This window comes from Molossus molossus, unplaced genomic scaffold, assembly GCF_014108415.1.
Source record: "Molossus molossus isolate mMolMol1 unplaced genomic scaffold, mMolMol1.p scaffold_m16_p_21, whole genome shotgun sequence".
NCBI classification, from domain to species: Eukaryota; Metazoa; Chordata; class Mammalia; order Chiroptera; family Molossidae; genus Molossus; species Molossus molossus.
The window spans coordinates 4,880,397-4,897,275 of NW_023425357.1; the positions used below are offsets into that span (position 1 = coordinate 4,880,397).

The 16,879-nt window shown below is 43.7% G+C and overlaps 2 protein-coding genes across 8 annotated transcripts in view; both read right to left on the minus strand.

The window, feature by feature from the left end:
- Positions 1-16,879, minus strand: part of LOC118638283 (zinc finger protein 615-like) — a 150,100-nt gene that overhangs the window by 65,467 nt on the left and 67,754 nt on the right. For 4 of the 7 annotated variants that reach the window (XM_036273985.1, XM_036273987.1, XM_036273986.1 and 1 more), the window contains one exon: positions 12,873-16,632. The exons of the other annotated variants lie outside the window; for them this stretch is intronic. In XM_036273985.1, coding sequence (XP_036129878.1) covers positions 13,919-16,632 — 2,714 coding nt within the window. In that variant the 3' untranslated portion in view covers positions 12,873-13,918. Of the gene's footprint in view, positions 1-12,872; positions 16,633-16,879 lie in introns of those variants that run through there. 7 annotated transcript variants of the gene reach the window in all.
- LOC118638304 (zinc finger protein 615-like) overlaps positions 1-16,879 on the minus strand; it is a 279,374-nt gene that overhangs the window by 1,614 nt on the left and 260,881 nt on the right. The window lies entirely within an intron of this gene.

The following is a 16,879-nucleotide window of genomic DNA, read 5'->3' on the forward strand; positions in this document are numbered from 1 at the left end:
GTTGTCTTCCTCTTCCACAGGGCTACTGCTCAGGCCTGGGCGGCCAGGACTCCGCTGAGCCTGTGGAAGGAAGTCTCGCGGCGCTTTCCGGTGTTTGGCGCCAAATCGTCCCCGCCCACCTCGCGGGGGCTCCATGGGGGCCGCCATGATGGGACACCTTCCTGCCGTACAGAAGGCTGCTTGGTGGGGCTGGGGGCCAGGAACCAGGGAGGGCGGAAATGTGAGAAGTTATAAAATTATCTCAATTTCTCTGGTCCGTTTCGCTCAGTGGTTGAGACCTGATACCTGCACTGACAGGTCCTGGTTTGATTCCTGGTCAGGGCCCATGCCAGGGTTGTGGCCTCCAACCCCAGTAGGGGGCGTGCAGGAGGCAGATGATTGAGGTAATGCTCTCAAATCATTGTTTCTCTCTCTCCCTCCCACTCTACCTGAACAAAAAGTGGAAAAATGTCCTCGGGTGAGGATAAAAAAAACAAACAAAAAGAAAACCTAATTTTTTAAAAAAATAACCTCTCTCACTTTGACTCTAAAAACACGGGAACATTTTCAGAACTTCGTGCCGCGCACACTGTGAGCGCCACGTTGCTTTCAGCCGCTGGGGTAGAGAACTGCTATACCTGCGGCATATATCTTCCCCCCCAAAATGTACACACACGTTTAATAATGATAAAGGCAGTGTTTATTAAAATACATTTCATTTTGCCCTGGCCAGTTTGGTTCAGTGGTTAGAGTGTCGGCCTGCGGTCCAGAAAGACCCGGGTTCGGTTTCCACTAAGGGCATGTACCTCAGTTGCAGTTTGTCCCCGTCCCTGGTTGGGTAGTGTGGGTGGCGGCCACTCGATGTGTCCCTTTCTCATTGATGTTTCTCTCTCTCTCTCTCTCTCTCTCTCTCTCTCTCTCTCTCCCTCCCACTCTATCTGAACAAAAAATGGAAAAATGTCCTCAGGTAAGGATAAAAAAATAAAATACATTTCATTTCAAACATGTAATAGGATCCACAGACATTGTTAAACAGTCTTGTCAATGTCTGTTTTCAAACTGATGTTCTTTTTGGTCCAGGCACTGCAATGGGATAGCAAACGTCAAGAATGACTTTGTTCAGCTCAGCAGATGTGGCTCAGTAGATTTAGCATCATCTCATGGACAGAGACTGAGAGGTCCTGGTCACAGCACATCCATGGGTTGCAGGCTACATGCCCAGTTGGGGCTGTGGAAAAGGCAGCCATCTGATGATTTTCTCTCTCACCTCATTCTTTTATCACTGAGGAATCAATTGAAATATATATATCAAAAAAGAATTTTGGCCCAGACCCGTCTGGATCAGCGATTAGAGCTTTGGCCGTCAGACTACAGAGACCGGGATTCAGTTCCACTAAGGTCATGTACCTGGATTGCAGTTTGTCTGCAGCCTGGTTGGGGTTGTGTGGGTGGCAACCAGTTGATGTGTCTCTCTGGCATCGATATTTCTCTCTCTCTCTCTTCCTCCTTCTCTACCTGAAGATAATAATTAAAAAAAAATAAATCCTTATGTGAGAATAAAAAATATAAAGAATCATTTTGTTCAATATTTGTGCCTATTCTCTTTCAATAGGTGCACTCCATTTTTGTTGCTGGATTGGTACTGTAAACTTTATCTTTTATGTATCTCCTGAGCAGTGGCCAGTGGGTAAATTCTTCTATGTTCAAAGCTTACTCTAGCTTCACCACTGTGGAGGGCGGCAGAGCCAAGGTCTCTTGTTCCTGTGGTGTTTGCACAATCCCGCCCAGGAACCTTTAGTCCAAAGGACACTTGTTGATCCTGTGTGCTGGCAACACCCACACAGGAACATTCTGCCCAAGATCTCTTGTTCTCTCTGTGTCCTGAGCCACCGGCAAGAATGTATCGACAATCTAGACTTTCAACTCAGAGGCCCAGGGAAACATTTGGTGTTTAAGAACAATGAAGCTTTTGAGCTTCCCCCCACCCCCACACTCAATTGGCTATGTAATAAATTGGCTTAGCTAGTTCAGGGTCAGTATTTCTCCATCAGAGAGCAGTGTCCCACCTGGCCCAAGATTTTCTCTCTAGAAGATGGCGGGTAGGTAAACGCAGTATCGCGTCCTCCCACAACCACATCCAAGTTACAACAAAACTACAGAACAACCACCATTCAAAACCGCCTGAAATCAAGCTGAATGGAAGTCCTACAACTACGGAATTAAAGAAGCTGCATCCAGACTGGTAGGAGGGGCGGAGGCGCGAGGGGTTGGTCCCACACCCACGTGTGGCGGATAAAAATCAGGACACCTCGGCTGGGAAGGTCCTTCCTGAGGTCTGAGGGGTCCCCATCCCACACCAGGTGCCCTGCTCAGGGTTCCAGTGCCAGGAAGAGAATCCCCATAACTTCTGGCTGGAAAAACCAGCAGGAACTGAGGCTCAGGGAGGCTGAAGCGGCTGGAGCCCCAGGCAGCTCCTTAAAGGGCCCGCGCACGGACTTATCGGACTCGCTCCCTCTAAGCTTGGAGGGGAGGCAGCTCGAGGGGCACCAGAGACATACAGGGAAGAACTGAGCTGTTTGGCACTGGAGCGAGGGCTGGAGAGGGGGCTTTCTCCGGGACAAACGTGCTGTCAGAGGCCTTTGTTCCTTTGGTGAGCTCTTCCCTGGGGCGTCAGACAGCTGCCATATCTGGGGCTCCAGCAACCTGGCTCACACTGGTAGCCCCGCCCTGCTGACTCCCTGAGGCCCTGTCCCGCCCCACCCAACTTTCAGGCCCACCCAAGCTGTTGCCACTTGCTTAACCATAGGATTGGCCTGACTTGGATCCTGCATCAGGTTTTCCTAAATTTTTTGAAACGAGCAGCATCTGGTCTCAGCGAGCCCTATACCGCTCGTTAAGTAATACACAGAAACAAACACAGGGAGGCAGCCAAAATGAGGAGACAAAGAAACAGGTCCCAAATGAAAGAACAGAACAAAACCCCAAGAAAAGAACTAAGCGAAATGGAGATAAGCAACCTAACAGATGCTGAGTTCAAAATACTGCTTATAAGGATGCTCAATGAACTCAGTGAGGGCCTCAAGAGCATAAAAAAGGACCAGACAGAAATGATCGATGCACAGTTAGAAACGAAGGAGGCTTTAACTGAAATAAAGAATAATTTACACAGCTTCAATAATAGAGTACGTAAATCCAAGGAGCAAACCATCGATTTGGAATATAAGGAAGCAAAAAATGCCCAACCAGAACAGCAAAAAGAAAAAAGAATCCAAAAAAATGAGGATAGTGTAAGGAGCCTCTGGGACAACTTCAAGCATGCCAACATTCGCATCTTGGTGGTGCCGGAAGGAGAAGAGAGAGAACAAGAAATCGAAAACCTGTCTGAAACAATAATGGCAGAAAACTTTCCTAACTTGGTGAAGGAAACAGACATACAAGTCCAGGAAGCACAGAGAGTCCCCAACAAGATGAACCCCAAGAGGCCCACACCAAGACACATCATCATCAAAATGCAAAAGGTTCAAGACAAAGAGAGAATCTTAAAAGCAGCAAGAGAAAGGCAGCTAGTTACCTACAAGGGAGTTCCCATAAGGCTGTCAGCTAATTTCTCAAAAGAAACTTTGCAAGCCAGAAGGGAGTGGCAAGAAATATTCAGAGTGATGGAAAGCAAGAACCTACAACCAAGATTACTCTATCCTGCAAAGCTGTCATTTAGAATCGATGGCCATATAAAGACTTTCCCAGACAAGAAAAAGTTAAAGGAGTTCATCACCACCAAACCGTTATTATATGAAATGATGAAGGGTCTTTTTGAAGAAAAAGATAAAATGTATGAACAAACAAAATGGCAATTACATATCTATCAACAATGGAATCTACAAACAAAATGAACAGATAGAACAGAAACATTCTCATAGATACAGAGAACATTTTGTTGGTTGCCAGATGGGAGGGAGTTTGGGGGAATGGGTGAAAAAGGTGAAGGGATTAAGAAGTACAAATTGGTTGCTAAACTGACAAACCTCAAATGAAAGGGGTTGGGGGGGAGAAATAAATCAAAGAACTTATATGCATAACCAATGGACACAGACAATAGTGTGGGAAAAGGCGGGAGGGAGGTGGGAGTGGGGAGGTGGGAGTCAATGGGGGAAAAAATGTGGAACATCTGTAATACATTCTACATTCAACAATAAAGATTAAAAAAAAAAAAAAAAAAGATTTTCTCTCTAGAATGTCTCAATGTCTTTTTTAGTCTCCGGTTTTTCTCAGTCTCCCATCGCCCCTCCTCAGGTCTGGTTTAACTAGCCGTTCAGGTCTCAGCACACCATTTATTTTGAATCATTTAAAAGTGAAATGAGATGAGAAAAAAAGGGTTCTCATAAGTGGAACTGTGGTTTTTCTTTGTTTTTGTGTTTGTTTTTCTTTAATCCTCACCAGAGGATCTAACTGACTTTACTTTTTTTTTTTTAATTAATTTTCATTTATTGATTTTAGAGAGAGAGGAAAGGAGAGGGAGAGATAGATAGAAACATCGATGAGAGTATGTCCATTGGCCGCCTCCTGCATGCCCACCACTGGGGAACAGGCCCACAAAATGGGCATGTGCCCTGACCGAAAATCAAACCAGTGACTTCTTGGTGCACAAGTCGATGCCCAATCACTGAGCCAAAGTGGCCAGGACTCCAACTCAAAATATTGTGGTAGGCACAGAGGGGCCTGAAAAGCTGGACGGGGGTCCCAATGTGGTCAGGGCTGCAGAGAAAACATGGTGAGCACCACTGTCTCACACAGCCAGCAGGGATACAGAGGACAGGATGCCACGGGAAGTGGGTCCTGCGCATGGAAACGGGGGCACTCACTATGAGACCAGGATCCTGTAGGTCTCCAGCACTGCTTTCAAATATTAGATCCCAGAATTCACATCCCATTGTCCCCTCTCCTGAAAGGTGAATGTTGATGCCACAGAAGAATACCCCTTGAAGAGTCAAACTACGGCATGAAATCCATTACAATAGGAGGGATCACAACCTGACACCAAAATGTGGGTGAAGGTGCAAAGATCCAGCCCAAATAACCGGGGGTCTCCAGAGGGTCAAATTCTGTGCTGGTATCAAGTGGAGGCATGCAAATAGGAGCTAAACCTCAAAGAAGGTTCCCTGGGAGAAACCACAAGAGCTGACAAATCATGGCTCTCCCAAGAGAACACTGGGGGGCAAAGACTAAGTCCTCTGGATGTTACATGAATAGGACGAAAATGATAACTGCACAGTGGAAAAGCAGCTTCAGCTGAACGAACCTGGTGCTCACAGTGCAAATATTCCAGGGAGGGCTTCACAACATGGGTACAAATTGTCCATGGTTCTGGGGCAAGACTCCAGGGTTGGAATCCAGCCCCCAACATGGGTACAGATTGTCCCTGGCTCTGGGGCCAGAGTCCCGGATTGGAATCCAGCCTCTTGAATTGGACACTCTTCTCTTGTGTAAACTTGGAGAATCTACTTCAAGAAATGGGTCTGGGACCCTGTCACCACTTGAGCCAATGAGGCAGAGACAAGGTGGAATCCTACAAGAGCGTTTATTCCAACACTGCAGCAGTATGGGAGAGCAGTAACCCTCTCTACAACTTTCACAAGCCTTCTTTACCCATTCAGAAATAACCAGTTTTAGAACAAGTTTCTTTTTCAAAAATAAATATCTCCATAGCCTATAAATTCTATCACCAAAATTATTCATTTTCATTGCAACTAATAAACATTCTTTTTTTTTATCCTCACCCGAGGACATTTTTCCTTTTTTTTTTTGTTCAGGTAGAGTGGGAGGGAGAGAGAGGAACAGAGAGAGAGAGAGAAAAATAGACGTGAAAGGAACACATCGAGTGGCTGCCACCCGCACAACCGACCAGGGCCGGGGACAAACTGCAACCGAGGTACATGCCCTTAGCGGGAACCAAACCCGGGTCTCTCAAGACCGCAGGCCGACGCTCTAACCGCTGAGCCAAACCGGCCAGGGCCTAATAAACATTCTTTACTTAGTTGTGTAACCACTAAAAAGTAACACCTTCAAATGTATTTTCTAGCATTAAGAATTGCCCAGCCCAGCCGGTGTGGCTCAGCAGTTGAGTATCAACCCATGCACCAACAGGTCACCGGTTCAATTCCCAGTCAGGGAACATGCCCAGGTGGTGGGCCCGATCCCCAGTGGAGGGCATGCAGGAGGCAGCCAATCGATGTTCCCTCTCACGGATGTTTCTATCTTCCTTTCCCTCTCCCTTCCTCTCTCTAAATTCAATAAAGAAAAAAAAATTAAAAAAAAAAAAAAGAATTGCCCAGCATTCAATGTGTAACAACTGAAATACGTTAATTCATCTGCACAGAGAGCTAATGTTTTTCCTTTCTATAAGGATTATGTCCCAGGAACTTGCATTTTAAAACATGCCTCGGATAGGATTTCTTAAAGTTTCCCCAGGACATTGATTTCATAAAGGTAATTATCTATAAGCATTCTGAACTGAATATGAAAGGCTTGGGGGAAAATAAAAGGACTTGGTGGGCTCCAATAGCTTCTGCAGCAACACCTCTGACCCTGAGACAGTCATTCTTAATGCCTTAAGGATTGGCAAATTTATTAACACATTTAACAAATTTCAAAAACCGGGTTGTCCCCCCCATTGGAAAATAATTTACATTTTAAGACACAGTTTTCATATAAAATATTCATTTGCAGATCGAAATACATCCTCTGAATTCTATGAAATAAAAAACCGAGTAGACAAACTGAGATTAATAAACATTTTAGTGTCCTGTTATTTTAAAATATCTAAATATTTAACATTTTAATCATTTAACCTAGGAAACCTCCAAAGCTTAAGTTTCCAAAGACTGTGGAAAACTATATTTGGATATATACAATTATTACTGAAAAGCTTTATCAAAGACCCCTCATTTTAGTTATATCATTCCTTAAAAACTTTCAATTATTCATCACGTAAGCCATTTTATTCACAAATTTTGTGCATATATAAAGAACATGAACTTATTCCTTCAAACCCAGGCAAAACAGACTTGTATTTTATGGTTATAACCAAAAAAATATCACTTCAACTTCAATTACCCCTATGATTCTTGGTGATTACTGGATTCCTATACAGTACTCAAATGTGAGCTAGTTAACTGTCTAGGGTCCTTGGCTGCTTCTAGGAGGCTGGAGAATACCCAGGAGGGAGGGGAGATAACAGGCCCCAAGGCTCATTCCAAGGGCTGCAGCAGCTCCCAGGCCTCCAGTGGCTTCAATTTAAAAGGACCACTTCTTCCCTTCACACGGAGGCGTGGCAGTGGCCCTGCTGCTTCCACAGCCTGCAAAGGGATTCTGGGTGGTGTTAATCTCCCCATTGTTCCCAGGCAAACTGTGGCTCCCCGGGACACCAGGAAGAGGATCTGGAATGTTTACAACACCTGTGTTAAAACATTTTTCTTTTATGCCCTGCATGTGGAGCCAGACTTTTTACCCTCTTTGAACTGGCAACTTAGATCTTCCTGAGTAGAATACTTATGACGTAACATGAAATCTCCCATCAAAGATGACATCCTATCCTATTTCAAAACTGAAACAAACAACATCTAGAGTAAACAAGTGAGTGCTCTCAAAAGAAAGGACTGGGAAACCAGACTCTCATCTCACACCAACTGGCACAGCACAGTGACCCTCTCAGGGTCTGCATGGCACAACCTCCAAACAACAGAGATGAAGGATGCCCTGTGTTCAGAAAACAGCAGAGGGCAAACCAAGTCCCTAACAAATACCAGAGCAACAAACAACATCCCAAACCAAACTTCCATCACAGACGGACAGGGACTGGGAGAGCTCTCTGAGAACAGATCACACATGCAAACGGGAGCTCTCATCCCTGTTCTTTCATTAGTTAACTGTTTGGGAGGCTAATTCGATGAGAGGGAGAGCAGGGATATTCCTCCAGATGAACCCTTTCCCCAGCTGCTAGGACATTCCTGCAATACCTGCCACTCGGTCAGCCCACCATAAAAGCTGGGTCCCCAGCTAACCTTTAAATTTTGCAAATTATGCAAAATTATACAGGAAAAAACCCTAAAGCATCCTAATATACAATATTTACAACTGCGCACAACAGAATCCCCAAAGGTTCATGGCTTCCCGTGCCCTTTTGCTTGTACAGCCAGACAGAACATGAGACAGGACATCACACAGAACGCCCTGTGCCACGCAGAGCTGTGCATCTACCCCACGCTGATCAGGGTCCTTTTGGAGACCAGGCGAGGTCCGAGAGAGGTCATGTTCAACCAGCAGCTGATCAGGCTCACACCACAGAGGAGCACAAAGACAACTCTCATCACAGAGCACAGAGCCCCAGAGGTACAGGTCTCTGCATTACAAGGGAGAGAGCCTGGTCAGCCTCCCCGCATTCCAGACACGGGGGCTCAAGCCTGCAACCTGGGAATCGAACCCGGAATGTCTCCGCGCCAATCCGTTCGCCCAGCCGGCTGAGCAACCATCGCATCCAGGGCCACCGGGGTCCTTTGCACCAGCTCCATGTGGGCGCTTCTCCCCTCCCCCTCATACCCCGGTAATAATTCCAGGCTCCGGGAAAACCAAGTCCACCCCTCCCCCTGGGAGGAACGAAAACCACACTGTGACCAAAACCCTTCCCGGGAAAAACACACACTGACCTGAGTCTTCCCCAGACCCACAGAGAAGGCGCAACAGTTGTGCTGGCGATGCGCTTCCATTCCCCGCGGTTCCTGCTGAAGCCCGGGCGGCCAGTAAGGCACTGAGGCTGCAGGAAAGTCCCACAATGCTTTGCGGTGCTCGGCGCCACCTTGTCCCCGCCCACCTCGCGCCGGCGCCCTGGGGGCCGCCATGTTGGGACCCGTTTCCGCCGTACAGACGGCAGCGCTGTGGGGCTTTGGGGCCAGGACCCAGGGACGAGAGAATGTGCGAAGCTATAAAACTGTCTTATTTTCTCTTACTTCCACTCTTCCGAAAACGAGGGAATATTTTCAGACCCTTGTCATGCAATCACGGTGCAGGCTAAGTTGCTTTCAGTGAGCCAACACAGTGCTCACAGCGCAAGTATCCCAGGGAGGGCTTTTGAACATGGTGCAGATCTTCCCTGCTTCTGGGGCAAGGCTCCTGGGTTGGAATCCAGCCTCTTGAATCGGTTATACGTCTGTTGTTTAAACTTGGAGAACCTACTTCATTTCCTCTAATAGTGGATTTTCCCAGCAATTTGCTATTTCAAATCTGAGTGGGTTTTTTTGTTTGTTTCTCTTCCATTTTTTGTTCAGATAGAGGGGGTGGGAGAGAAAGAGAGAGAAACATCGATGTCAGAGGGACACATCGAGTGGCTGCCACCCACACCACAAACCAGGGCCGGGGACAAACTGCAACCAAGGTACGTGCCCTTAGCGGGAACCGAACCCGGGTCTCTGAACCGCAGGCCAACAGTCTAACCATTGAGCCAAACCGGCCAGGGCTCAAATCTGAGTTTTTGTGAGAAGTGTAAGTGGAAAACCTCAAAAGTCTAACTAACCCTGGCAAACTGGCACTGAGGAGCTATGTGTGTTCCTTTTATTGATCCTCACAGAGCAAGGAAAAAACATCATGGCCTGCATGTCACATTCACCCAGGGAGCTCCATGGAGTTGGCTGGACATTCCCTGGTGGAAACTGCTTCCTCAGTACCCACAGCACCTGCCTTGTAGCAAGTGAGTCAGTGGGTTCTGAAAGTCCCCCCTTTTTTCCCCCCAAAAGCACCAAAAAGCACAGAACCTTGTCAGTACTTTGGGAAAGGGCTGCCTGGCCTGAGAATATCTCTGCAGGGAGAGGAGGGAGCTGCGGGAGCCCAGTCAGGCAACAGGCATGGGTGTCATTCTGCCCATCTGCACCTAAGCTCTTACCTCCTCCAAACAGCTCCTTATACCCACTTTACATACCCACTTTACACAAGAGAAAAATGAGTTCCCCACCCCTAAGGAAGGGGTCATTTGCTTGTGATTCCTCATGAAATTCACAGTTTAGATTCAAATCCGGGGTGTCTGTCCCAAGGCATAGAGAATCTGATCACTTTTCTCTCATTTCCCCTTGCTCTGAGCTTTGGGACTCCACTCCACTGTCCATACTGAGAGTCCAGACCCAAGTCAATAATCCCATGATAGACCTTAAAATGGGACACTACCAAAGCAAGTGCTTATTGTATCATCAAAAGTCTATGCTTGTGACAGTGATGGAAAATGTCAATAATGTCAGTTACAATTAAGTGTCCATTAGAGCCCTGGCCAGTTTAGCTCAGAGGTTAGAGCATCACCCCATGAACCGAAGAGTCAAGGGTTCAGTTCCCACTAAGGGAAAGTCTATACTTGTGACAGTGATGGAAAATGTCAATAATGTCAGTTACAATTAAAAGTGTCCATTAGAGCCCTGGCCGGTTTGGCTCAGCGGTTGGAGCGTCGGCCTGCGGTACAGAGAGACTCGGGTTCGGTTCCCGCTAAGGGCACGTACCTCGGTTGCAGTTTGTCCCCGGCCCTGGTTGGTCGGGCGGGTAGCAGCCACTCGATGTGTCCCTTTACATAGATGTTTCTCTCTCTCTCTCTTCCTCTCCCTCCCTCCCGCTCTATCTGAACAAAAAATGGAAAAAATGTCCTCGGGTGAGGATAAAATAAATAAATAAATAAATAAAAATAAAAAAATAAAAGTGTCCATTAGAGCCCTGGCCAGTTTAGCTCAGAGGTTAGAGCATCACCCCGTGAACCGAAGAGTCAAGGGTTCAGTTCCCGCTAAGGGCAAGTACCTTGGTTGCGGTTTGTCCCGGCCCCAGTTGGGGTCCTATTGGTGGCAACCACTCGATGTCTCTCTCTCACAGTGATGTTTCTCTCTCTCTTCCCCCCTCCCTCCCATTCTATCTGAAGATACATGAAAATATACCCTCAAGTGAGGATTTAAAAAAAAAAAAGTGTCCATTACAGTGCTTGCCAGTTTGGTCAGTGGTTAGAGCATCGGCCTGCGGACCAGAGAGACTCAGGTTCAGTTCCCAATAAGGGCACGTACCTTGGTTGCAGATTGTCCCTTGCCCATGTTGGGGTTGTGTGGGGGGCAACAAGTATCACTCACGTTGATGTTTCTCTCTCTTTTTCCCTCTGTCCTACTGCTCTACCTGAGGATAAATGCAAAAATGTCCTTGATGAAGATTTTTTTTTAAAGTGTCAATTACATTGTATATAGCATAAAAAATGAAAAACTACTGGAACTTATAACAATATAAAGAACATTTATTCAGTAGAGCAAAAAAAGTCATACAACAAGCGAAATCAACACCTTTGTTGTTTCACGGTCCTTATTTAAAAGAAAATTGACAACATTCATAGCATTAGGCAGAACGTAGTCTGGTATTTCATTAAAATACATTGATAACAAATACACATCTGAAGAAATGTTAATAATCATGAAAGATACTGATGAACAGCTAGATAAAAATATACATTGTGCGAGGTCTGGGGACTTTCCATACGCAAGAGTGTTTGTCCCCAAGAAGTTAGGGTGCAGTGCATTCTTCATACCTACATGTGTTCACACACCTGCAAGCTCACTGAACCCTTTTAGTAGATTATTTCCAGACTCTTCCCAAAGGAGGCTTGATTGATCATTAACTATTTCTAGATCCCTGCCTGATCTGGATGTGTGAAGTTTAAAATTCCAACCGTGGTCCCCTCAATACAACAAAGATGCTTTATGTGCTGTTAGCACTAAGGAATTTTCAAGTGGTAGAAACCAGTATGTGTGTATTTTTTATATCACACAAAATAAAGTATTCAGTATCAATAGAGTACATGCTAATTGCACCATTTTTTAATATCATATAAATGACAAAAAATATAAACAAACTGATGCCCAAGATGAGGGTAAGGAAAACGATGTGACTTGTGAAGGGCTGGGAGGAGGGATTTTATGACAGGATAATCCATTTCTACAGAGGTCTTGGTTACAAGAACCTACACCTTCTTAACATTGTATTGAAAAACCAAAGAACTAGTGTTTGTTAAAACGAGAGGGAAAGATATATCCTGTAGTAAACTGCGCTGTAACAATTTCCCTTTCCCCTATTTGATAATCGAGTGTGACCTTGTAAGATTTTACATTTGGGAGTAGCTACGTGAAAGGCATTAAGAATCCTCTAGAAAATTTCAATTTGTGTGATTTAAAAATTATTACAAAGATGAAAATTAATAAAAACATCATATACATTAATTTTAAACAGTACTCAATGCTTTTTATAAATTTGGTTAAACACATGCAGATATTTTTTTGATCTTTATGAAATGAATAAATTCCATTTCATTTTCAAGAACTTCAAGTATTGTGAAATAATACAAACTTGGAACTAAAGAAATGTAAAAATTACCACAAAATGAAATAGATACAGTGCACAAATGTGGTGTATATATTAAAATGTAATCCATAAAGAAAGTAGCTGCCACTATAAAATTAATGACAAGTAAAAATAGGGTAAAGGTATATTATCCCCTATGGCTTGTGAGGTGTATCATGTGTTCATAAAAGTGACAAAATGCTTTGTTATTCAAGGCTTGTTTCCTTCATAGAGGTATCTGAGGTTTTGCTAAAGGCCCCAAAATTGAACCCTGGGAAATTTTGCTCAGTGGGTAACGCTTCGACCTGCAGACCAAGGAGTCTCATGTTGGATTCCAGTCAAGGGCACATACTTTGCTATGGTTCAGTCCCCAACCCTGGGGGGGGAGTACAGGGACAGCCCATCGATGTTTCCTCATATTGATGTTTGTCTCTCTCTTGTTTTCTCCCTCCCACTCTATCTGAAGATTAATAGAAAAATATCCTCAAGTGAGGGTTAAAAATAAAAAGACCACACAATTAAATGTGTTCATAAGTAATTAGTCATGGATTTACAGACAAATAATGAGGCAGCAAAAATGCCTGAAAACCATGCCATATTTACTACCAGAGAAAAGTATTTATAGTGGGAAGTGACATCTACTATTAAGGAGATGCTTTCTTCCAATTAGAACTAATCATTCATTTTTGCTCATTCATGATTACATGAGAGGGTCTACATCCACTAAAGGGTTCCCAAACTACCACATTGATGGGGATTACCTCAAGCAACAATTTTCAAACATACAATATCCTCAAATATCTTCACGAAGGTTGACTGTATATGAGTTGGTCTATAAATATTTTCATTGATATAAAACTAATTTTAATCAGTAAACTGAGTACTACATTCTTTGCGTGAAGTTATTCTTCATTCCACACTATTACCTTGAGGGTCTACTATGTGCAATGGGCTTACCCCAAAATGATGACTTGTGAATACACTTTATGTTTCAGAAAGATGGCCAAGTGGTCCAAAACTTTCCCACAATTGTTACGCACACAAGGCACCATTCCTGTAGGTTTTCTCTGATAAAGATTGAGTCCTGACTTTGTAGTGAAGGCTTTCCCACATTCATCCCATTCACAGGGTTTCTGTCCTCTGTACGTTCTCTGCTGGAAAATGAGATCATTTTTCGGTGATGAGAACTATCCACATTCAGTATATGCAAAGGAAGTCTTTCCTGAATTAAAATCTCATGTTATGGGGCAATGCTTTGTTCCTAAAGCCATCACCATAGTCAGAGTGTTCAAATTTTCTTCACTACGAGCTCTCTGATGCATACCTAGAATACTCTTCATGGTGAAGCCCATTCTACATGCATTACAAATATATTTTTCTTCATATACTTACACAGAGATGCAATAAGCAAGCTTTTCCCAATTAAGCCTCAGCTACTTTTCTTGCATATAGAAATTTACTTCCTGTATGAGTTCACTGGATGTACACTGAAATGACAATTCATGGTAAGATCTTTCACACATTCAATGCACATATATTGTTTCTCTTAAGTATGACTTTGCTGATGTACAGCGAGATCAGTCTTCATGGTGAAGCCCTTTCCACATACACTACACACATAGGGTTTCTCAACAGTGTGTTTTTGCTGATGTTTAATGAGATGATACTTTGCTTTGAAATCTTTCCCACATTCACTACATGTAAACTGTTTCTTTCCTGTATGAGACTGTTGATGTAAAACAAGCTTCCTCTTCACTGGGAAGGCTTCTCCACATTCACTACATACAAAGGGTTTCTCTCCTGTGTGAATTCGCTGATGTTCAATCAGTGATGTCTTCCTGGTGAAGTTTTTGTCACATTCACTACAGATATAAGATTTCTCTCCTGTGTGAGATCGCTGATGCACAATCAGATTGCCCTTCCTGATAAAACTTTTCCCGCATTCACTACAGATATAAGGTCTCTCTCCTGTATGAATCCGTTGATGTAAAACCAGACGCAACTTTACTGGGAATCCTTTCCCACATTCACTGCATACATAAGGTTTCTCTCCTGTATGAGATCGCTGATGTACAATCAGAGATTTCTTCCCAATGAAACCTTTTCCACATTGATTACAGATATAAAGTTTCACTCCTGTATGAATTCCCTGATGTTCAATCAGTGATCTCTTCGTAGTGAAGTGTTTCCCACATTTACTACAGATATAAGGTTTCTCGCCTGTGTGAGATCGCTGATGTACAATCAGCGATATCTTAATGCTGAAGTGTTTCCCACATTCATTGCACATATATGGTTTCTCTGAAAAATGAGTTAGCTGATGTGAAATGAGATCAAGTTTCATTATGAAGCCTTTCGCACATAAAGTACATACATAGGGCTTCTCACCTGCATGTCTTCGCTGATGTAGAATCAGACCATTCTTTGCTTTGAAACCTTTCCCACATTCACTACACCTATAAGGTTTCTCTCCTGTATGAGTCCGTTGATGGAAAATCATCTTGCTCTTTACTGGGAAAGCTTTTCCACATTCACTGCACACATAGGGTTTCTCCCCTGTATGAGTCCGTTGATGTACAACCAGGTTCCCCTTCACTGTGAAGGCTTTTCCACATTCACTGCAAACAAATGGTTTCTCTCCTGAGTGAGATCGCTGATGTACAATAAAAAAGTTCTTTGTGGTAAAACCTTTCCCGCATTCACTACAGACGTAGGGTTTCTCTCCTGTGTGAGATCGCTGATGTACAATCAGATAGCTCTTTGTGGTAAAACCTTTCCCACATTCACTACAGTTATAAGGCTTCTGTCCTGTATGAGTCCATTGATGTAAAACCAGCTTCCTCTTCCCTGGGAAGCCTTTTCCACATTCACTGCATACAAATGGTTTCTCTCCTGTGTGAGATCGCTGATGTACAATCAAAAAGTTCTTCTTGGTGAAACCTTTCCCGCATTCACCACAGAGGTGGGGTTTCTCTCCTGTATGAGACCGCTGATGTTCAATCTGATAGCACTTCGTGGTGAAGCCTTTCCCGCATTCCCTACAGATATAAGGTTTCTCTCCCGTATGAGTCCGCTGATGTAAAACCAGCTTGCTCTTCCGTGGGAAGGCTTTTCCACACTCACTGCATACAAACGGTTTCTCTCCTGTGTGAGATCGCTGATGTACTACCAGAGAGCTCTTCCTGGTGAAGCCTTTCCCGCATTCACTACAGATATAAGGTTTATCTTTTATGTGAGATTGCTGATGTTCAATGAGTGATCTCTTTACAGTGAAGTGTTTCCCACGTTCATTACACATATATGGTTTCTCTGGAGAATGAGTTTGCTGATGTGAAATGAGATCAACTTTCATCGTGAAGCCTTTTCCACATGCACTACATACATAGGGCTTCTCACCTGTGTGTTTTCGCTGATGTGTGATCAGATGACACTTTGCTTTGAAATCTTTCCCACACTCACTACATGTATAACATTTCTCTCGTGTATGAGTCCGTTGATGTACAACCAGCTTGCTCTTCCTGGTGAAGCCTTTTCCACATTCACTACAGATATGGAGTTTGGCTCCTGTGTGAGTTTCCTGATGACAAATGAGCTGAGAGTTTTTGATGAACATTTCCTCACACTCAGTACCATTATTAGGTGTCTTACCCATGGGAGTTTTCTGATGTATATTCAAGTCTAATTCCTTCAGGAAGGTCTTGTCATATTCAGGGCCCTCACATTGTTTGAGTCCTGCTTGAATTCTAAGATGTTCAGAGAGCCAGTATTTTGCGGAGAAGCCTTTCCCACACAGATTGCATCCATAACGAGTCTCCTCACTATGAACTCTATCATGTCGAGTCAGAAGAGACATCTTGATGAAGGCCTCCCCGCATTCAGTACACACGTGGGCTTTCTCCCCATTGTAAGTCCTCTGCTGCTGAATGATCAGGGACTTGTTATTGATGTTTTTCATACTGACAGGTAATATAATTTCAGGGTAACACTGTTCTCGGTTGCCACGCAGAATGGATGTCCTATGTCCATTCAATTCAATAAAGTTAGTTAAGTTACATATTCTGGTTTGGTTCTCCAAATTTAATTTTGATTTTAAAGGTTTTTCACGTATCTCAAGATTAGGATTTTGCTGTAGTTGGAAATTATCTTCAATATGATTAACAATATTTGTAAAAGTGTTATGTTCATAGCATCGTTCCACACTCTTCTGAATGTTTCCAATTTGCAGGTGACACCGTGGAGAATTATCATCTTGCCTGCAATCTAGGAAAGAAGAAAACAGCAATTCACTCTGCAATCTGTCCTAATCTTAGTATGCAATAAAATTTTTACAAAATGCCTTTGTGGAAGTTACTGACAATCTATGTTGTAAAAAACACCACAAATATTAAAAAATAACACACACAAAACCAAATATTACTGGTTTCTATCCAGGACTCTTGACACCGAACTTGTTAAAATCTTGGATTTCCCAAGTATCTATTGTTATGCATTAAAAAAATAAATTTTA